The 23,223-nt window shown below is 48.6% G+C and overlaps 1 protein-coding gene across 1 annotated transcript; it reads left to right on the top strand.

The window, feature by feature from the left end:
• The first annotated feature begins 749 nt into the window (after window positions 1-749).
• On the top strand, window positions 750-21,125 carry LOC100062037 (equilibrative nucleobase transporter 1). The gene is given in 11 exon segments (XM_070229109.1): window positions 750-770; window positions 1,763-1,874; window positions 2,039-2,149; window positions 2,538-2,658; window positions 4,947-5,043; window positions 7,907-8,027; window positions 8,030-8,045; window positions 9,192-9,286; window positions 10,386-10,559; window positions 10,781-10,900; window positions 15,151-21,125. Coding segments are annotated over 11 exon segments (1,026 nt in total). The 3' UTR covers window positions 15,189-21,125.
• The last annotated feature ends 2,098 nt before the right edge of the window (window positions 21,126-23,223 follow it).

Raw genomic sequence — 23,223 nt, 5'->3', positions numbered from 1 at the left:
CTCGGGGCATCTGTATATCTGCAGCCTCATTTATACTATGACTTTCTCAATTTTGTCCTTTATCGGTAATGTCCATGATGATCACCATAATGACTTTCTTTTACTTTGAGCTCACCTAGTGTACTGTGCTAAGCATTTTCTATGCATTATCTCCTTTAATCCTCATAGCATCCTCATGAGGAATGTAGTATTGTATACCCATATTGCAAATGAAGCAAAGCTAGTAGATGATGGAATCAGTACCCAAACCCACAGTGGCCTGATGCTAAGTCCTTGATCTTCACCTCTGACCTCATGTGGGAGGCTAGGTTGTCCTCATGGAGGCTTGGTTCTAGGTTCCTCTCTTTCCAAGGCTGAGCATTCTGATGGCTAGGGCAAGGAGGGAATGGTCCATGGTTCCGGAGAGGAACAGGAAAGATGTGGGGGTGTGTAGTTGGACTTTCTGTCTGCCAGGGACTGAAACGTCCTACTTTGAGAGCCCCTTGGGAGATGAGATTCTGCCTTGGGATGGGGAGATGCCAGAACACGGGACAATGGAGGCTCCTATGGAGGGACTGACCTTGCTGGAGGAAGAGGAGGAGGGAGGCTCTGGAGGTGAGGATGCCCCTGAGCAAGAGAGGGCTGTCAAATCAGTCTCAGCCCTAGAAGAGGTGGACAAGGACTTTCAGTGCCCTAAAGAAGAGGATACAGTCAAACTGGAAGGCATCCCTGGATGCTAGACCTGCTGCTTTGTTGTGGTGGCGAGAGCCATGACGTTTAGTCAAGCTCAGGTGAGTGGCCTGTGGTTGAGGTTGAGGGCAGGGGTGAGGAGGAGGGCATGGAGGGGATGTCTCTGGCCAATGTGCCACTGTTTATTTCCCTCACTGAGAACCCTGGGGGTGTCAGCAGGGGCTGAGGCTCACAGAGGTGTTAGAGGTGGGTAAGAGGGGCTAAGAGGTGAGGGTCAAGTGGAAACAGAAGTTACATTTTGATCTCCAGTCTTCAAATGGCTGTGTGCTTGGGTTGGCGAGTGAGGGAATGAATTGTGGAGACTTCAAGTCCCAGGGCTAACGTCATGTGTATTCTTGAGGAGGGGCACCCCATTTTTCCTCTTCTATCCTGCCTTGAAGTATACTTGGCAGAGGTGCTACTGGGGCAGACTCGTCTCCATCCATAACCTCATCTTTACCTACCACATCCAGTGCTCAGCCAGATGTGTCAGCCAGGATCAAGTCTGGATTTCAAGCATGAGCACAGGCTGGGTAAGAGGGGTCTCAGCCCTAAATGGGGAGCCCCTTCTGACCAAGCCAGTGGTCAACTTGCTGCAGATTTCTTTATGCTTCTGCTCTCTGATCCCCTGAAGAACTGGGGAGAGTTGGACACCTGGGCACGATAGCAATTTGGCTGCCTAGGCATCGGGAAGAGCCAAGGCTTTAGATGAGTAGGTTTAGGTTCAAGTTCTGCTCAGCCTCTGACTGTCTGTGTGACTTGGGCAGGACTATGAGCCTGGGTCCTCATCTCTAGAATGGGGTTGAAACTCCTGTCCCACGTCTTGTTAGGGCCAGAAGGATGAGTGTGTCAGGAGGATGCATAGAATGTGATGGTGCTGATCACTGTGAATTAACATTTTGTTTGACCAGGACTTTGTCCATGATGGTCCAGTAGAGAAGGCAAATGGCCAGCAGGCAGCTGGAGGATCAGAGAGGGACAGTTCCAGCTCTACCTACCTGCTTTCCCTTTTCCTCATGCTCCTGCCCACCTTCTCCCTTCCTCTCTCCTGTAGGGCAGCTGCCGGCACTTTTACTGGGTTGATGGCAGTGCCTGGAAGATTTGGTACTGGGCTCTCTGCCAGCCCCTGGCCTCCGGTGGCAGCTGTGTGTCCATGTGGAACCGAGGTGATGTGGAAGTGGGGATGAAAGATGACAAGGCATGGGAGGTGGGAGGGGCTTATGGAGTTGGTGCTAGGAAGATCTGGACCCTCCAAGGGAGAGGCCTTCTGGATCTTCAAACTTCATTTCCACTGAAGTGTGGGGGCTGCTGGAATGTCTTGGCTTTGCAGGTGTCCTCTTCGGCTTGGCGTCGCTGGTGTTTGTCTTCAAGACAGAGCATTACTTTGAGGAGCCGTGTCAACCAAATGCCACGCTGACGGGCAATGCCACGAGACAGACTGGTAAGGGAGTGATGACTTCTCTAGGAAGCTGAGGCTGTTTCTCACTTGGTGGGAAGGGGTAGAGAGGACTCCATCCCATGCCCACCCTGCCAAACTTTCTACAATGAGAGAAAGGGGGTGTCAGCCTCCCCTGTCCCCTAACCCTCAACCTCAGTCTAGGAGGTGCCTGGAGAGGGAAGTAGTAGCTCCTGAGGGGTAATTAGAGTCAGTCACATTTTAGCTCACTGAAAGGAGAACTTTCTACCAGCCGGCTGTCTAAGACAGGACAGGCTGCTCTGGAGGGGAATCAGGCTGGGAGCCCACCTGGCAAGAAGGCTGGGATGGATGGGAGGTTGGCCTACCCACTCTGGCTTCTGAGATCCCCCTTTCTGGCCTCCACACTGCAAAGCCCAGGATGAGAAGGTCTCGCTCATCTTCACCCTGGCATCCTTCATGAACAACTTCATGACGTTCCCCACCGGCTACATCTTTGACCATTTCAAGACCACTGTGGCCCGCCTCATAGCCATGTAAGTCCCAAAGGCCCAGTCTGGGTGGAGATGAGCAAGAGGAATTCTTCTGGCATTAGCCTCTCTTGGAGGGAGTTTCGGGCCAGGCAACTGGGCAGCCCCGCCAGGCACTGCCTCAGCAGCTGTGTGAGAAACAGCCCAGAGTGTGAAGTTGGCTAGACCTGCTCTCTTTCCACACCCCTACTTCCCTTTCCTTGCCTCCTTCCTCTGCTAGGTGTGACTGTGTGTTCTATATGACATGCTTTCTGTGAGGGCTGGCCTGGGGCCGGGGTTATGAAATTAGCAAAACCTAAAATTGTCACTCTGCCTTCATCCCGGGGATCCTTGTCTATAGCTCCTACAAGCCCTCATGGCCAGGTTGCTCAGACTTAATTTTCATCTTCCTCACCCCCCGTCACTCCCCAGAGGCTTAGCCAGTGAGGTCTCCTGGCACCTGCAGTGGTGGGATATCAGGGCCCCTTGGGCTGGAGGGAAGACAATGGGGTTTCCCATGCAGATGAGTCAAAGAGGCCAAGGGACTTGCTCTCGCTTATCCAGGGTACCACTCCAACTGGCCTGGGTGAGTGATAAGCAGTGCCCTGCTCGGAGCTGATAGAACCCAAAGCAAGCAGCACCTGGCATGCTTGTGAGAGATTAGTTGTCAGAGGGACTGGAGGGCCGGCTGGGCCAGGAAATAGCCAGGTCCCTTGGTCTTTAAGCGTTTGGCACATAATGACTTTATCTCGTCTCTCTTGGTGTTTGACTCCCTCTCCTCCTCTTCCCTCTCCTCCCTCTTCTGCAGCCTCCATGTGTTAAGAAAAACTCAGTCTTCCTTCCTGTGTTTCTCCTTTACTTTTACACATAATACTTCACACCCAAATGTGTGTGTGTGGGGGTTGTTCCAACACCAAGCCATCCTGCGACAACAGCTGGGTGACCTACAATTTAACTCAATTCTGACCTCATCTTCCGGGAGATAGAGTCAGATCCCACAGGTAAGGGCTCAGTCCCACGAAACTGCCCCCACTTCAGACACCAGTCGCAAGTGGTGTGTCCCCTGGTTACCCACAACTTCTGTCTGACTTGGCCACACAGCGGAGGTTCCCATGACCTCCTCCCCCTTGGGTTCGATTATTTGCTAGACCAGCTCACAGAACTCGGGGGAAAACTTACTTACATTTACCAGTTTATTAAAGGATGTGATAAAGGATACAGATGAACGGCCAGATGAAGAGATATGTAGGTGAGGTCTGGGAGGGTCCTGAGCCCCGGAGCTTCTGTCCCTGGGAAGTTGGGGTGTGTCACCCTCCTAGTATGTGGATGTGTTCACCAACCCAGAAGCTCTCCGAACCCTCTACTACAGGGGTTTTGTGGAGGCTTCCTCAAGTAGGCATGACTAATTACTTACTCCGTTTCCAGCCCCTCTCCCCTCTCTAGAGAAGTAGGGAGCGGGGTTGAAAATTCCAATCTTCTAATTATGGCTTTGTCTTTCTGGTGATCAGCCTGTTCCAGGAGCCATCCAGGAGTCCACCCAGAGTCAGCTCAGTAGAACAAAAGATGCTCCTAGTGCTCTTATCACTGAGGAATTTGAAGGATTTTAGAAGTCCTGTGATAGGGACTAGGGACAAGGACCAAATAGACATTTCTTATTCTAAATCACTATATCACAATTGGGCACTACTTTTATTACCCCATGTCTTATAAGACCCCCAAACGGCTGGAAGATCCCCATAACCTTTGGATTGTGGTTCTATAATCACAGAGCCCTAGAACTTTAAGCTTGTGTTCTAGGTCAGTCTAATCATTTCCTTTCATAGAAAAGGCCACTGAGGCCCAGAGAAGGGCAGTGTCTTGACCAAGGTCACAGAGCGAGTAGGAATCAGGACTGAAAGTTTTGATTTGTAGACCAGGCACTAACCCCTTTCTGCAAAAGATTGGCCTGTTGGGACTCCCAGGTGGGAGGGCCTTGTCTCCACCCACTTTGCCTCTTGCCAGGCTCAGTAACCTTCTCCTGAACTCATTGCATCCTTAGCTGAGTTCACTGCCCTGGATTTCCCAGTCTAGCTTTGGACCTTGAGAGGAGCAAAATACCATCATTTGTGAGGTCAGGGCCACCTATCAACCACATCCGGGCTTCTGGCACCTGGTTCTGAGCCTGGGGCTCCAGAGGCATCCATGCCCATTGGACCCCCAGGCTGAGAATGTACTCTAGTGCCAAATTTGGAGATTGGGTGAGTAGAATTCTCGGTTTTGTCCCCCAGGTTTCCTTTTTCTTGACAACATCCACCATCCTCTGTTCTGTGTTTCAGATTTCTCTACACCAGTGCCACGCTCACCATAGCCTTCACCTCTGCAGGTGAGTGCTGTCGGGGGGGGGAGGGACACAAGCTCAGGGGCACCTGCTGGGTGGGCAGTTGCCGAAGGTGATGGACAGGACACACTGACCCCCCACGGTTATCAGAAAGCCACAGACTTTGAGCTTGAAAGAATCCTTGAGAGAGTTATTACTGGTCTATGAAAACAGTTTCACCTAGCGAGAAATGCAAAAAATAAGCGCAATGGAGGGATTGCCTCAGAGAGAAGAATTTGTTCCAAATATTACATCTTTCCTCTTGTATGTATTAACATGTTCTCTCTCTCTTATTTCAACGAAGTGATAATATGAATGACAGTTGCTTTTGAAAATATCCTTACTCAGCAGGGTAAAACTTGACGATCCTAGGTAGTCAAAAGTTTTCTTTTCACATTTACTGGTCTATAAATGTATGAAATTCCCAAAGTCTAGGAATTCCAATCTGGTTGATTCCTGCTTTCTCCCAGTATGCAGAGGAGAAAACTGAGGCTAGAGAGAGACCCCTTGCAAAGACTTGCCCAAGGCCACAGAGCAAGTTAGTGGGAAGTGGGCTTGGGGTCCCTGGCCGTACCCTCTCCTAGCATCTTGGTTATGCTGGCCAAGAGATGCCTTCTAATATTTCTCCCCAGCGTCAGATCATGTGGCTCAATTTTGGGGATAGGAAGTAAAAGTACATAACTCTGGTGTGTGTAGTCCTTTGCTGAAGCCGTATGGCATCACGAGGTCGTCTCCGTTTGTGCTCCATAAACGCGGGCTGAGCGTCTTTGATCTCATGAGATAGCCTGGCACCTCAAGCCAGTTACTTAAAACCACTCTCCTCATCAAACCCGCTTTATGTTATCTTAGAGCCTGTAAATGATTTTCAAGTGGCTGAATGTGGCCAGTGGTGGGTAGGTATGTGTGACTCACCTTGTGAATCATTTGATCACCAGTTCTCCCTTCCTCCATAAAACGGGGCTTTTTGTTTTTGGAAAAAGTGTTGGGGCCACAATGACACACTTGTGAAAGAATCTCACCCAACATTAGGAGAGAGGTACCTTTTATAAAGACAGAAATTGAATGGTAAATAGCGTGAATAGTCTACAGTGCTTCTCAAGGTATAGAACAATAGTTAATTCAGAGGACATTAGGAGGCACAACCATGCCACTTTAAGCACTGAATCGTCTGGTGGAAAAACCATTCTTTTTTTATTTCTCTTTCAGTCCTCTGATTTCATGAATGAAAGTCTTGACATGGGGCCGGCATGAATTTAACACTATGGCAGGAGCAGGTTTCAAGCTTGGAACATTCTGAGGGCAACTGCATCTAGTTATAACTTAATAACATTGTTTTACTTTCATTGTATTTATTTTTACAATTCCTTTCTATTCTTAACAAGCAACATGAGTTGCTTTTCATTTACAGTAGTGATACAAAGTTTCCTTTAAAAATAATAGATTTCTTTTGGATAAAATGGAGTCAACGTAAAGAAAACATTTTAGCAAATAATAGGATGGGCATGGGTTATGCCCAAATCAGAAAAGTGGGCAGAAGTCTGTAGTTTGGGAAAGACTAATTTAGTAAGGGCTCCAAACTCCTGGCATTTTAGTTCTGTTATCATCCAAACTTTCCAGACCTATCCTAGTAGTTTGTACCACTCGTAGAAGAATCGCTTTCCAGGTTCTTCCTCCTTCCCCTGGATGTGCTTCCCTTTCTCTCTTCCCTCTTTGGAGTTGGAAGGAGAGAGAGCGTGCCAGAGCAGGAGCTGGAGATCTCCATGTAATCTGACCTTGCTGCTGCTTACCCTGACCTTGAGCAATTCCTTGTACCTCTCTGGACCTCAGTTTCACCCTCTGTAAAGTGGGGAGGTTGGGCTAGATCAATGCTTTTCAAACTGGGTGTCGAGGAACACCGAGGGGTTCCCTTTGATGTTATGTTGGTTACGAAGGAGAATAAGGGGCAGGATGACCGGGCCACTCCCCACTGATGTGTTTCATAAGTTGAATTTCTGTGTAAAGTTTTGTTTGAACAAAAGGACTTTGCTGCCATTAAAAAAAGAAAAAAGCACCAGGGTGGAAGATCTCTGAGAAACTTCACTAGGAGGCTCTATAAGGCTGTGGGGATGGATAATACGCTGCCTCCTCTGCTGCTGGTTGGGCCCTGGGGTGACAGGGACGCTATGTGTGTACGAGGTGTAATTAATTAGCTTCCAGGGTGGAAGGCAACAGCCTGTACCAAGACTCATTCTTAGAAACTGGGGTTCCAGCTCCTGCTTCTTACCTGGACTTTTCTTTGGTGTGGTAAAATATATAGAATAAAAGTTACCATCTTAACCATTTTTAAGTGTATGGTTCAGCGGCATTAAGTTCACCATATCGTTAGGCAAGCAACACCACCGTCCATCTCCAGATGGAACTCATTTCAATCTCGTGTAACTGAAACTCTGTCCCCATTAAACACTAACTCTCCAGTATCCCACCCCACCCAGCTCCTGGCAGCCCCACTTCTACTTTCTGTCTCTGTGAATTTGGCTACTTTAGGGACCTCCTACAAATGGAATCATGTCGTATTTATACTTATATAATTGGCTTATTTCACTTAGCATGATGTCCTCAAGGTTCATCCACGTTATAGCATGTGTCAGAATTCCCTTACCTTTTTCTTGTTGGTGAGGAAGATTGGCCCTAAGCTAACATCTGTTGCCAATCTTCCTCTTTTTGCTTAAGCAAGAGTGTCCCTGAGCTACCATCTATGCCAGTCTTCCTCTATTTTGTTTGTGGGACGCGAAAACAACATGGCTTGATGAGCAGTGTGCAGGTCTACGCCTGGGATCTGAACCCACGAACCCCAGGCTGCCAAAGCAGAGCATGTGAACTTAACCACCATTGCACTGGGCTGGCCCCTACACTGACTTTTTTTCCCTCCGTTATCTGCAGCTCCTTTATGAACAGGGCATCAGCCTCAGGGCCTTCTTCCTCTTCTTCTCTGTCTTCAGTGTCTGGCATGTTGGGCGCACTTTCCTCCTGCTGCCCCGGGGGCACATCCCCTACGCGCTGCCCCCAACTACCGCTATGGGTAAAGACTATGATCTAGCGATTGTGAGCCAGAGCCCCCCATGTGACCTGGGACGGAAGCAGGGGATGGGAAAGTCGTGGTCACAGTAGGGCAGAGGAAACCTGTCACAGGAGAGGAAGACCAGAATGGGTGTGTCAGTTGGCAATTGCTGCATAACAGACACCCCAGAACTCAGTGGCCTGAAACCTTAAGCATTTATTACTTTTCTTGTGTCTGTGGGTAGCTGACGAGTTCTACTGATCAGGGACAGACTGGGATGATCTTGACAGAGCTCATTCTTGCCTCTGATCATCTAGTGGGATAGCTCGGGGCTGGCTTGTCTAGGATGACCTCACTCACACGAGTGTTTTCTGGAGGTCATTGGGGGTAACAGGGATGTCTGGGACACCTGGCTCTCATCCTCCGGCAGGTTGGCTTGGGCATGTCCATGTGATGGTTCCAGGGTTCCAAGAGAGAGAGTGCAGAAATGCACGAGATTTCTTAAAGTTCAGGGCTTTAATTGGCACAGCATCATTTCTGCTGCATTCTCTTGGCTGAGGCAGCTCACAAGGCCCAGTGCAGATTCAGGCGATGGAGAAATAGTCAGAGCTGCAAAATTCCATCGCAAAGAGTGGAGAACAGAGGAAGTGAAGAACTGTGGCCCTTTTTGCAGCTCTTCCCCACAAGCAGTAGAGGGAGAGCTTTCATTTGCTGCTGACTTACTATCTGCCAGATCCCAAGTGCTCTCTGATTTCATCTCACCATGATCCTCTCAGATAGATAGCCTTATCTCCATTTTCCAAATGAGAAAAATGGGGGTCGGAAGGGTTATGTCTGAGCCGTGTTGCCACAGCCAGGAAGAAGAAGAAGAGCTGGCATGTGAACTCAGCCTCTCCTCTTCTGCCCACGCCTCCAGTGCTTCTCAACCTTCGCTGGGTATCAGAATCACAGAATCACTTGGAGATCTTCAAAAAATCTGGAGGCCTGACTGCCACTCCCAGACACTCTGATTTAACTGGTCTGGCTGTGACTTGGGCTTTGGGGTTGTTAAGAGGTGATTTCACTGTGCTGTGAAACGGGGGATCCCCTGCACTATTCCCTCCAGCCTGAGACTCAGGCTCAGCTCACAGCCCTTGGGCTGGGCTGAGGGGACTTCTGTTTCCACAGCCTGTGCTCTGGGAAGGACAGCAGGGAGGAGGAGCAGAAGACAGTGGAGTCCAAAGAGCTGGAGGGACAGTCGGAGTTCATTTCGCCAAAGGAAGGTGAGCCCTGCTGGTGAACCCAGTTCCCTTCAGAACCTGGTCTTCGTGGAGGTCGAGCTGGTCCCTCACCTCCAGAGCTCCCCTAGAGACTCAATCAGGAAAGGTCAGGTGGAGAAAGGACCTGTGGGGTCTTCTCAACCCCCTCACTTTTTAGAGGGTCCAGACAGGGGCAAGACTTTTGATTTGTTTCTGTTTTCTGTCCCTCTTTTCTTTCTCTCATGTTATTATCACACTAACCCCTGAATTCCATCTTCCATCATTTTCCTTCCTGTCCCCTGACTCTTCAGTCCTAAGTCTGCCTTATTTGTCCCCATTTCTGCAGGTCTCCTGGGTCTGCCCTCTCACTGTTCCATTTCCATCACCGCCTCTGTTGCCTCCTCATCTCTTTTGGGTCTTTGGTTACAAACATCACAAACCACTGCTTGCTGAGGTAGAAACAAGAACGGGATTCTGGGAAGCTCAGAAAATAAGGGAAAAATGAACTTTCCAGGCTCCAGGATGAGCAGAACCAGGATACGTCTGGGGGTCCCCGTCGAAGGTCACAACCAGTCTGCCTCTCTAGGGAGAACGATCGGATTGGGTGACCTTGGCTGAGGAAGAGAACACCTAATTCACAGGCCCACCTGGACCATGAAGAAAAGGGCAGGGGAACATTTCCAGAAGAAACCAAGATCCTGGTACCGAGCAAACGGGGAGGCAGAGCTGCTGAGACAACAGCTGTCTGCCACTAACCCTCATCTCATGTCTAACTTTCTCTTCTCCTTGTCTTTTTTTTCACCAACCTGGCCGAGAAAGATCTGGATTGTGTTAGCGCAAGAAGTGTCATTAGAATCATGCTGTGAAAGAGAGATCAGATTTCAGTCGATGAGAAGAACATGGGGAGGGTCGTTCAAGGTGTTAGGGCCAGGATGACAAAGGCATAGAGGTGAGCATGTGCCACTTGTGGGCAGCTCGGAGAGCATGCCAGATGAGTTCTGGGAGGTAAGAATAGAAGGTGAACGTGGACCTCAAGCTGTTCCATTAAGGCCTCGACACTGTTGTTCACCCCAGTGTTCCACTTTCCTTATAATTCATGCCCAGATCCTCCCTTCTCCATCAGAGTTCCCAGATCCAGGGCTGCAGAAGGAGCTCTGCTCTTTCTGGAGCTACGCTTTCTCTCAGCGCTTTGCCTGGCACCGGATGTGGCTGTCTTTGATACAATTGTGGCATTATCTCTTTATCAGTACCCTCAACTCTCTGCTCACCACCTTGGCCAAGGGAGACAGGGCACTAGGTATGTGGTGGGGCTGGTAGGCATCCCATCTGTGCATCCCAGCTGGGGACTTGGAACCTAGAAGGGTGTGGGGTGCTAAGCCCAGTAGGGCTATGTGCTCCAGAGAAAGGTCTGAGCAGTGATGTGGGGAGGATGATCAGGCAGGGCAGGGTGGGTGGCTCCCCTCCTGTAAGGCAGTCCTGGAAATTTCTTATCTCTCAAGCCTTTTCTGCCCTCTGCAGACAGCATCTACACAAATGCCTTTGCCATCACTCAGTTCTTTGGAGTGCTCTGTGCCCCCTGGAATGGCCTGCTCATGGAAAAGCTTAAACAGAGGTACCAGAAGAAAGGGAGCAAGACAGGTGAGACCTGGGCTCGGGAGCATCAGGGAACCAGGAGAGGAGAGATCTTCATTTACCTGTCTGCCCATCTTCTCTTTCGTTCTTAATCTTTTTCTACTTGCATCCATCCGTCTATCCCTCCATTCCTCCATCCATCTATCCATCTGTCTGTCTAACCACTAGTCACTGAGTGGCAAATATGGGCCAGACATAGATCCAGATTCAACAACGGACAAGACAGATATGTCGTTGTTCTCAGTCTAGAGAGTGGAGAAAGGCAAGTCATTAGGCATTACAATCCATGAAGGAAACCCACAGGGGGCTGTGGGGACACAATAAGGGCACACAGCCTGTTCCAGATGAGGATGAGATCGGTGTATGGGAAGGCTTCCTGGAGAAAGTGGCATCTAAGCTGAAACCTGAAGGATGAGTCAGAAGTGAGGAGATGAAGAGGAGGGCCCCGGGAGAGTGGCCCAAGAATACGGTGGGCTGAAGGTGGGGTCAAGGTTGTGAAGGAGAGAGGGAAACCTTGAGGAATCCGAGGAATCCCTTCAAGTGATTCAAGGACTGGCCGGTGGTGTAGTGGTTAAGTTCAGCACTCTCTGCTCTGGTGGCCCAGGTTCGTTGGTTTGGATCCCAGGTGCAGACCTACACCACTCATCAGCCATGCTGCGGTGGCAACCCACATACAAAATAGAGGAAGATTGGCACAGATGTTAGCTCAGGGTGAATCTTCCTCAGCAAAAATAAAAATAAAAAAAGGTAATTCAGGCTGGCCAGGGTACAAAGGAGTATGGAAGGGGCTGGAGAGAGAGCCGTGAGAAGGGGCAGGCTGTGTCTCATGCCAAGAAGATTTCACAAGCTCCTTGGACATAAGTCGAGGAACAGAGGGGTGCTGAGGTATTTTAACCTGCAGGGCTTGGGGATGGGGAGGGACAAAAGTAGAGAGTAACATTTCTCCTATGACTTTCATCTACACCCCTCCCTGACTCCCCTGCCCTGCTTCTCCTACCCTGCTGGAGTATTCTACAGCAAATCTCAGTCATCAAACCATTTCATCTGTAAATACTTCAGGTTGTAGCTCTAACAGATAAGCCCTCTTTTACTTGAATATCACCATAGTATCATTATCACATCTACAAAAAACCCTCAGTGATTTCTTAATATCATCTACTACGCACTCTGCTCAAATTTCCCTAATTGTCTTAAATATGTCTTTTTACAGTTCATTTGTTGAAATTAAGAGCCACACAGTATATTTTTTTGATGTGCCTTTTATGTCTTTTTAAACGTATAAGCGTCGTCTCCCACACGCTTTTTGTCCTTGTTTATTTGTTGAAGAAATGGGGTGGTTTGCTCTGTCACATTTCCCACATTTTGGATTTGGCATTCTTTTGGTGTCATTTAAAATGTTTCTTTGGGTATTTCCTGTAAACACACAGGTTGGAAGCTCAAGGAGACTCAGTTTAATATTTTTGGCAAGAATAATTTAGAGGTGGAGCTGTGGGCTTCCTAAGGGCTCCCGTCAGCAGGCCCCTGGTACCTATTGTCCTGTTCTTATCATGTTAAGATTGATCAATGGGCTCAGACTTTGTCAGTCTCATCCCGTTATTATAAAGTTTCCCATCGACTGTGCGCCTGACGATTGTAGCAGCCGTTGATAATCAATGCCTAGGCCCAGTATTTTATTAGCCTTGCAAACTGGTGATTTCCTATTTCCGTCTTTCCTTCTGCTTTCAACAGTGAGAATTCCTTTAGAAAGAAAAACTTCCCCTTATTAACTATTTTGTTACCCTGGCATAAATGCTTGGTTTTTCTTCTTTTCACCAATTTTGAGAATAATGATGTGATGCCCTAGCAACCTCCAGGGGTGACTACTCATTGTTTCTCTTTCAAAGTCTCATTTTCAATATACTTGATGTGTTTCAATCCATTTTCACCACGATTCCTTTTGATGTTCAAACTGCCACATCTTTGGCCATTGGGAACTTTACCAATCCAGTATCTGTGTCCTTTAGACATCATCCCATTAGTTTTAGAGTGTGTCTTTAGTTTCTAGCACAATGAGATATTCACATCCATCTGATCAGGTATGTTTCCTATCCCAGACCTGAAACCAGCCGTTCTCCAAGTAACGCTGGGTCCCTTTAATGGGAAATGGTATTTAAAGACTGTAGTCTGCATGATGGCATTTCTAATTTTCCTGGGTTGTCATTGCTTTTGGGCTTTGGATAGAGTTAAAGCATACATAATTTTTTGGAAGAAAAAATACATCATGAATGCCTAATAACGATACTTTAATTCAAATTTTACTTCCTTAATTTTACATTCGTATCTCTTTTTCTCTTCCTCTGAAAATCTTGGTTCCTAACAATACTATACAGACACACACATGTATAGTATTTTTAAAGTATGTTTTATATATTATCAGTGGTTTTAGCAATGTTGATACTATTAATAAAAATACTGTGGCTGAATGCTGTGCCTCTCTGTCTCTGTCCTTCCATCCTTCCGTCCTTCCTTCCATTCTCCTCCTTAGCATATATCCCACAGGAGGATGTACAGTCAAATCACTGTTTTAAGAATCACCAACTTGACATAAAGTTGTGTTCATTGGCTTCATTTTGTTCCTGATTTTGGAGGGTTGCTTTGCTTGTTCTCTTCCTATTATTTTATTTTAATTGAATTTTTAAACATTTGTATATCAAACATTTACATTTTCCCAAAGCCAAAACCATGAAACAATATACATTCAAAGAAGCTTCGTTTTCCTCTCTGTTCCCTCCACCCTATTCATTCCCTGTATCTTTAGGCAATGATTTTTTTCTTAAAGACAGACTGTATAGACATAATTTCGCTCTCAGATAAAGGCCACATACTGCACGTGCTGTTCTGCGGTCTTCCTGCTGTGTGCCTCTCTGTCCCGAGGATGCTCCCCAGCAGTGCCTTCTCCTCACTCCTCTCCGCTGCCTAGTCATCTGTGACAGGGCTGTAGTACAGCCAAGACAGCTGTCCCTCTGGATGGCTGTTTGGATCGCCCCTGTCTTTTGTTAGTACCTGTCGTGCTACACAGAATGCCTGGCTACAGTTTGCAGGGGCCAGAGCAGGAGGCCCTCTTAGGAGGCCATTGCAATCTGTGTAATGTGTGAGTGAGCGATGGTGGTTTAAAAGTAGGATGCGTTGGTGGGGATGGAGAAGAGTGGATACATTTGAATGATAATTAGGAGGTGGATCATCAACATTCATTGATGGACTGGAGATGGGGCATGTGGGAGAAAGAGGATTCGAGGATGACCCCCTGGGTTTCTGCCTGGAAAGTTAGATGGATGGTGGCTTCTCCCTTTACCCGGATCTCCCTTGCCTCCTTCCTGCCCTCCATTGTGCCCGCTTGCAGGCAGCCTCTCCTCTTCCCTTTTGGACCAGGATTCTCAGCCTCAGCGGTGGCCCTTTGCTCACGGTTCCTTCTCTGGCCCTGATGTCTCTGCTGTGCCTGGGCTTCGCCCTCTGTGCCTCAGTCCCTGTCCTCCCCCTCCAGTACGTCACCTTCATCCTGCAAGTGATCAGCCGCTCCTTCCTCTATGGGGGCAATGCTGCCTTCCTGACCCTTGCGTAAGTGGGCTTGGGGTGCGTTACGTAATGGGGGACACACGGAGCAAAGGTAAGTGTGCTGGAGATACAGAAATTGGGAGGTGAGGATGGGCCTGAGATGGTCAGGTGATGGTGACAGGGTCTGGGAGCAGGTGGAGGGGTGGTGCCTGGAGGTGAGGCTGGCCAGAGGAGTAGAGTTTTCATGTACTTGAGCCTTTATATCAGCTCTCCCTCTGCCTCTGTTCTCTACCTGGTGAACGCTTATTCACCCTCCGAGGCCCACTTGTGTTCCAACACTCCCAGGGAAGAGTTGGAAATAAAGTGTCTTCCCTTATTTGTGCCCTGGGCACTCTATTCTTGCTTCCTTTGATGGTGCACACATCATCTGGCATATAGTGATGTGTTTTTGTGTTCATCTTTTTCTTGCAACTTCCCTGGGGTGCAGCGTGTGTCTGGGTCCCTGCTGTTTTCCCACTGTCAAGCACAATAACTTCTCTGTGTTCTGTGGTTTGAAAGCCTGACCAAAGGCAAAGGGGAGAGGGCTGTGTGGGTGAGGGTGGGTGAAGGCAGGACGAGGACAGGGGAGTTGTATGCAAGTAGCTGACAAAGGCCCACCCAGATCAGGCCCTGCTTGGAGCGAGGGTCCCTGAGTCTCACTGGAACCCCATTTGTCTCTCTCCCAGTTTCCCTCCGGAGCACTTTGGGAAGATCTTTGGGCTAGTGATGGCCTTGTCAGCCATTGTGTCTCTGCTCCAGTTCCCCATCTTCACCTTCATCAAGGGCCCCCTTCAGAATGACCCGCTCTACCTGAGTATTGTGGGCCTCAGACCACCAAGGACATGCGGATCTGGGTGAGTCAATGGGCACCCAGCAGGGGGCGCCCAAAATCTGGCTGAGCTATTTCCTGCAGGAACATTGCTGCACACGGGTACATCCTTGGTCTTTCTTCTCACACTGGGGTCATTGGGAGCACCCTGCCTTGTGCTGTGGGTACCTAAAATCACAGGGCTATCATGGGGTGGCTGCCCAGGGGGCACACGTTCTTCAGAGATTTGGGGAGAAAATATTTTTTTATGTGTGTGGAGACAAGTAATCATATTCTAGAGGAGAACGCAAAACCCTCACAATGATTCATGAAAACCTAACACTTCAAAGATATTTCCTGCTTGTGATGAGCACAGGCAGACCTTCGCCTCAGCCCTAGGGATGCAACGTGCATTGGATTCCACAGCTGATCTGAGTGGCAGGAGCTCTGTGCTCTCACCCCTGCATCCCCATACCGCCAGGGATGCTCACCCGCCCAGCGCTGGGAGGTGGGTGTGACTCTCCAGCTGTTTGAGATAGAAGACACAGAGGCTCAAAGATTTGGGTTGTGTGACTTGTATGTTCAGAAGCCCACAGCAAAGGAGCAGAAGTCCTTTGACTTTGAATTCAGTGTTCTGACCACTGCACAGCCCTTTAGCCTCATTTTGAAAAGATGAGCAAAGTGTAGAACAGGAGTTTAAATCAGTCATTGGGAGAAAAAAAAAAAAGCCTTGAACTGAAAGACTGAGGAGAATTACTTGGTTGTGATATCGGAGCACCCTAACTGAATATTCAGAAGATATAATGTAGCTCTGGCTTCTCCGTCAGCTTCATGTGTGACCCTGAGCTGGTCACCGAATGCCGCCTGGGCCTCTCTTTCTTCATCCATGAAATGGGCACAATATCCGTCCCTACCTGGCTCCACAGGGCAGAATGAAAAGTAACGCAGAGTCCTTCCTCCAGGCCACCAGAGTGTCTGAGTGGAAAGTGGAAGATAAACTAGGCGGAATTCTGGTCCCCTCCTTGGTCGTGGGCATTGCTCAGAGTTCCTGGACTTCACCTCACTCCTTCCTGTCCCTCTCCAGGTTAACGTGATGCTGGTGCTTGTCACTCTTCTGACGTTCATGCACCCCTTCCTGGTGTACGGCGAGTGCCAGCGGAAGGAAGGCCCCCCTTCAATTGCTTAGTTCGGGAGCCCTCCCTTTTCAGCTCTGCAGATGCTTTTGCTAATCTTCCCCTACCTTTGAGGACCTCGTATCCAGAAAGTCTTTGCTCACTCAGGCTTCTTGTATTAAGCAGAAATTACTTTTTCTTAAAAAAAGGAAGAAACGTAACTGCTAGCTGAGACTTCTGATAGGCAGGACAAGAATGTCAATGCCAAGCTGATTGATACCATACAGACCCAAAGCAAAAGCTTGTGGAAGTTCTCCTTAGTCCCAGAGCAGGAAGCACATGGCCTTGGCAGAGCCTTGACCTGAAGGGAGGTGATGTGATGGGAGAGGAGGTGTGTCACCTGCTTCTCTAGGCCTCTTTGGCCCTGAAGCCCATGTGTGCCTGGGCCCTGTACCGCCAGGTAAATTTCCAGGTGGAGGGTGATGTTGTCATGGCCTCAGCTATGCTGCCTAGCATTTGGGGGTGGTTCCCAGCTCTCCCTCAAAGGCACAGCTTTGGTTAGAGAGTGGCAGCAACAAAGGCTTGGTTAGAGAGCCTTGGGAGAAAGAGGAGGAACGGGGTGGGGTGAGGATGACCCTGGACATGAGATCCAGCTCTGCCACTGATGCTGGAGGCCCTTGAGCAGACCCTTCTCTGGGCTGAGCGTCAATTTCCAATCTGTAAAATGAGAGGATTCTGGAATTGGAGGTTCTTTCTGAAGCTTACAATCTAGAAGGTTTTAAGAGGAGTGGCAGAAAATCAGGCCACCCAGAGAGCCTTGGGCACCAGCTGGCCTGCTCGACTGAAGGATTTCTGACAAAGCCTCTTAGGGATGTTTTCCTCAACAAGAAAGGAGATGATGATTGACTTTGGGAATTATATAAAAATGTTCTTGGGTGAAGAATTTTGCAGAACAATCATTTCTTTCTGCTTAAGGCAACTACTGTTTCACCACTTCAGCTTTGGGGATGTTGTGTGTGTTTGTGTGTGTTCCTGCCTCATACCCCAGCTTACTGGGGAGTGGACACAGGAGTGGAGTCGAGGAATCTGGCTTCAGCATCCTGATGTGGCAGCAGGACCCAGAGTGGGGTAGGAGACTTCAGACTGGTATCCAGCTACCTGGTTCTAGGATGGGCTTGAGAAGCCCCTCCACCTCTGCACCCTCACCCCCTCCTAGGAGTCCCTTCCTTTGCCTCCTCTTCCTCTGTACGCCATCCTACTCCCACCACAATACTCCCCACCCTCAGCTGGAAGCATTTGATGAAATCAGAAGGGCCCTGGGTGAGTCTCAGTTCTGCCATCCAGCATCTGGGCAATTCCCTTAACCATTCTGGATCACAACTTCCTCGCCTGCAAAAAGCAATGAATCATTTCTATCCCTGAGGGCAACAGTGAGAATTTAACGTAATTCCTACTGCCTAGCCAGTGGTGGGAGCATGTGCACATTTGTTCCTTCATGTACTCATGACCAGAAAGGAAAGGGGTAGCAAGGAGGGAGAAAAGGAGGGACTTGGAGGGAGAGAGATGGCAGGTGGGTGAGATGCGACAATCTGGAATACACCAGGTGTTTTCTTCCACTTAGCCCGGAGAGGGGCCAGGAGAGGACAGTGAGGGTGAGGGGGCTGGCAGGCAGATTCATTCATCCAATCAGTCTGTCAATCAACAAATGTTTATGGAGCCTCTACAATGCATCAGGCACTGTCCTAGGTGCTGGGGATACAGAGATACACAAAGGGCCGAAACACAGCTCTTCTGTGAACAGCTGGAAGGGTAATTTCCAGGGGCCTGGGGACATCAGAGTGCTCATGAATGGCTTTCATCCTGTCTTGCTCCCAAACTTTCCACGTCTTCCTGCTGTCCATGGGGCAAAGCTCAGACTCCAGCCTGGCACTCACAGCTCTCAGCAATGTGATTCCAACCACTCCCCTACCTTCCCCACCCTCTTCACTTCCCACCTCCAGGAGGACAGAATTCCTTCTTGTGGACCAAGGTTCCTGGTCTGGGCGTCTGTGAGCACACCACTTCCTCTGCGTGGTGGCTCCTCCCATCTCTGCTGGGGAAATTTGCCTGGTCTACTGGGGTCCTGTTCAAAATGCCGTCTTCTCTCAAAATCTTTCCTTGGGCTCTCCAACAGCTCTGAGTTCTCGGCACTTGGTCACACCCTTTTTGGTGACTGGCACAAGCCTCCTTGCATGATGTCCTGTCCTCACCTGGACAGCCGACTCCAGGAGGCGGCATATGGGTCTTACCTGGCTCAGTGACTAATGCATACTTGCTGTCCATGTGGTGCTGGTTAGGGCTCATTGAATGAATGATCACTGAATGAGTGAATTCTTTCTTGTTCTGGCCTCAGTGCCAACTGGAAGGAGAAAGCAGAGCACATGGGGTGGGATGGGGCAGTGGGAAGAAGATGGACTGGGGGGCCAGGCCAACCCTTTTTTCATCCCGGCTGTGTCACTAATGTGACCTTGGATGGGCCACTTCACCTCTACATCTCAGTTTCTTTATCAGTATAAAGGGAGAAATAGACCTGCCCTCTGGACTGTGGCAAGGATTAGAAATTAGATCAAGTGCCTAGCACATGGTAGGCACTCAACAGATGATAGCTATGATTGCAGTTAACATATTAAGTCAAAAAGGATGCCTAACGCCCATCAACTGGTGAATGGATAAATCAAATATAGTATATTTATACAATGGAATATTATATGGCAATGAAAAGGAATGAGGTATTGACACATGCTACAACGTGGATGAACCTTGAAAACAATATGCTAAGTGAAAGATGCCAGTCGCTAGAGACTGCATACAGTGTAACTCCATTTATATGAAATGTCCAGATGAGGCAACTCTCTAGAAGCAGAAAGTAGATTAGTGATTGCCTAGAGCTGGGCAAGGTGGTAGTGAGTGCTAATGGGTAAGGCGTTCTTTTTAGGGTGATGAAAATTTTCTAAAATTGATAATGAGTGTACAATTCTGAATATGCTAAAAACCATTGAATTGTATACACTTTAAATGGGTGACTTGTATGTGAACATATCTCCATAAAGCTGATACTAAAAAAGTTGTCTGGAAAATTGCCTTAATCTTAAAGGTATAGACAAGATCAATATATTTTCCCTGAGTTTTAGTTGGAGAAATAGAATGGGATATTGAAAAATCTTTGTGGTACATTTAAATACTTTGAATTTAAGTCAGAATTACCATTTTTTTTTAAGAAAAGTGTCATTGGATTAAAAAAGATAAAAAATTGTGTTAAAAACTTCAAAAAAGGAAAAAGATGTTTGGATCCCTCAGCAAGTGTAGGAAACACTTGGATCTAGAGAGAGAGAAGCGCAGCTGTTTGCACAGCTGCCTCTTTCTGCCCCAAGAGCCCCTTGCTGCAACTTCTTCCTCAGATGGGACCAACTGCTCTTTTAAATGAGAAAGCAAGCAACAGGAGTTTCACAAGTTTTGGGTTCCTGGTGCAACCCTCCTCTCAAGCTCCATCCTCAGCAGAGAGGAACTGGAGGCAAGTCTCCTCCTCCACAGGCTGTGGTGCCGGGTGGGGCCTCTCCTGGGGCAGAGGACACTTCCATGAAGAGCAGAGTGCCTGCAGTTTAAAGAACAGCTGGACAAGTAGAATAAAATAAACAACAGCTGACAGCCGGAATCAGGAACTCTGTGTGACAATCTCCTTTCACCCGCCCCATTTTACAGATGAAGAGAGTTAGGCTCTGAGCAGCAAGTTATGTCCAAGAGCATCTGTCTGGCGCATTGTGGAGCTGGCGTTTAGATCCAGATTTGTCTGTCTCCTAAGGTCACGTTCATTTTAGGTGTTACCGTCTCTTTACATTCATTCTTACGTCATAAACATGTGGTGGTTGTAAAAGAAGTCAGAAAACAAAGAAGTGCATGAAAAACAAATATCGTTGTTAACTGCACTGCTCAGAAATGACCATGGTTAACACGTTGGTATGTACGCCTCTCTTCATGTGACTATGTGTGTGATAAGGGAAACGATCTCATAGACTTTTCTTTGTCATCAAATAGTAGTCCAAAACGTGATTGTAAGTGGCTGCTTACAAGCCCAGCTTAGGTCGATGTCACATTTTATTCATCCCCCAATCACCCCATCCTGGCGACTCCCCTCACTCACATCTTGGGACATTGGGCCCGCCCCATTCTGTTCCCCCTCTGCTGCCTCAGCTGGCATGGGGGCTGCCTCCTGACAGGGAACCGTGTGTGCAGCCTAGGTCAGCACACTGGAGAGTGTGCCTAATAACAGAACTCAGGGGGCCAGATGTTGCCAGAGAGCCACCTTTGGAGCTTCTAGAGATGACGTCCATCCATTCATCATCATGTGTGAATCTGGTGCTAGCTGTTGTTCAGCCAAAGGTGTTGGCTGCCCGCTTCCCAGGTGCTGTCGACCCTCTTCCCTAAATTTAAAGCTTGGGGCAAAGACCCCAGTGGTTCTTCCTGGAGCTCCTCTTGCTGCCAGACCCCCAGCGGATAGATGATCCCCAAATGTGTTGGGTGTGACTCCAGGGCACAGAGAGGATGCCTCCTCTAACAGTCTTTGGAAAGGACACTGCATCCAGGTATCAAGGCACGGGCTCCGATCTGTCTATTCTTTGGCGATGACAATTTCCTGGGTGGGACACATCTGACCCCTCCTGGGCACACTGCAACCCACGTCTCTGTGAACAGAGGGGCTGACTCACTGGCAGGTTCATTAAACCCAGGGCCACAGCTAGTGGTCTCACCAGCCCCCACTCCAGGGGTTTTGATTTCTTTTTTCTAAACTCACACATGTGCTTATCGGCCTTTCAGCATTCTGTTTCCTGAGTCCAATGTTCCCTCCCAGGCCTGAAGGTGGACTCAAGCAGTAGGTGCATGAGAAAGGCTCTGGGCTTTGCAAGTGCTGACCAGCTATGTGACCTTGAAGAAACCCTTAATCATGTGGAGCCTCAGTTTCCTCCCCTGTAACGGAGAAAATAAGTACCACGGGGACTCGTAGGGAGGACTAGAGAGAACGTTTGGGAATAATAGGTGAGGCAGCTCGGGCTCTGCGGCTGGACTATCCAAAACCAACCTCCAGCTCTTCCCCACACAAGGTCTGAGACTGAGATTCACGGTGCCTCAGTTTCCTCATCTGTAAAATGGGGATAACAGTAGGACTACATCATGGAGTTGTAAGGATTAAGTCAATCAGTGAATGTAAATCACTTCAAAGAGGACATACAAACCAACTGGCATGTGTGACTGTGGATGTTATTGGTACAATCTGAGATCCCCTGAGGGGAGGGCGGCAAAAGGTGTGTCTACATTTCACTCCTGGTGGAGCCTGGTATGTCACCACCTGGTTCAGGACAGAAACCACTCTGCAGGCATCTGCCCAAGCTGATTTCTCCCTAACAAAACAGCCTAGATTCTCTTGTAGCCTTTAGAATGGGAACATTACGAAGGGAAAAAGACTTTCTAATTACCCCAAATCTTAAGCCAAAGTCAATGAAAAACATCAATCTTCATATCCAATTTTTGTACTACTCTGTTTCTCCAGGAGTCAATGTGGAAAACCCATGATCACAGAAATGGGAATCATCAGGGGCTGGGCTGTACATTCCTTCAGGAGCCAGGGGCTTGGGGTCAGAGATGGCTGGGGCTGGGGAAGAGGACAGGCATGCAGCCCCGCATTTCCTTCTCACCTTCTCAGGCTGCTTGTCCCTGACCGAGTCATAGCCGCTCAGTTGCCTTTGTCTCCTCACCTGAAATGGGGGTATGGAGCCCACCTCAGAGAGTAGTAAGGATAAATGAGACTCCACATGAACAGCGCTTGGCCCTGGCACACAGTGGGTCCTCAATTAAGGGCAGCTATTAATTTTTATTATATACAAAAAATCACATTAAATCTCAAGGGCACCATTTAAAAGTGAACTGGTTTAGTTTTCCTTACTTGGAATGCACCCACCCAACCCGTAGTTAACTCCTACAGTTCCTTCACCTCTCTGCTCAGACTTTCCTTCTGTTCTGTTAACTAGAACAGATTTTCTTCACACCAGGCACCTCTCCTGCATAGAGCTTGTCACAGTTGCAGTTTGACATAGGATGAAACAGAGTTAATGTGTGTCTACCATTAGGCTGGGAACTGCATGTGGGCATTAACTGTATCTTTGTTTACCCACTGTATCCTCAGGGCTTTGCACCTTACCAGGCACAGAATGGAGGGTCAAGAAATACTGGATACATAAGGGACAGGCACACACATACACATACACAGACAAACACACGCACACACACACACAGACACAGAGAGAGACACAAAGAGTGGGGGAGAAGGAAGGAAGGGAGGGAGGAAGAGAAAGAAAGAAAAAAAGAGAGGGAGAGGGGCCGGCCAGGTGGCGCAGCGGTTAAGTTCACAAGTTCTACTTCGCTGGCCCGGGGTTCGCCAGTGTGGATCTTGGGTGCGGACAAGGCACCAGGGGGTAGGACAAGGCCACGCTGTGGTAGGTAACCCACATATAAAGTAGAGGAAGATGGGCGCAGATGTTAGCTCAGGGCCAGTCTTCTTCAGTGAAAAGAGGAGGATTGGCAGCAGTTAGCTCAGGGCTAATCTTCCTCAAAAAGAAAAAAAAAGAAAGGAAGGAAGGAAAGAGGGAGAAAGGGACTGAGGGAGGGAAAGGGGGAGGGAAGAAAGGAAAGAGCCTCTTTAGCCCTCCACCACTCTGATATTTCTGTTCCCCCACTCACAGAGACTTGCTTGCAGACACTGCAGGAACACATGAGCCAGAAGGCGTTGGTGAGGGTTGGGATGTTTCTGG

Source organism: Equus caballus, chromosome 12, assembly GCF_041296265.1.
Source record: "Equus caballus isolate H_3958 breed thoroughbred chromosome 12, TB-T2T, whole genome shotgun sequence".
In the NCBI taxonomy this organism is placed as follows: domain Eukaryota; kingdom Metazoa; phylum Chordata; class Mammalia; order Perissodactyla; family Equidae; genus Equus; species Equus caballus.
Note: the sequence above shows the minus strand (reverse complement) of the source record. Positions and strands in the feature narration are given on the sequence as shown.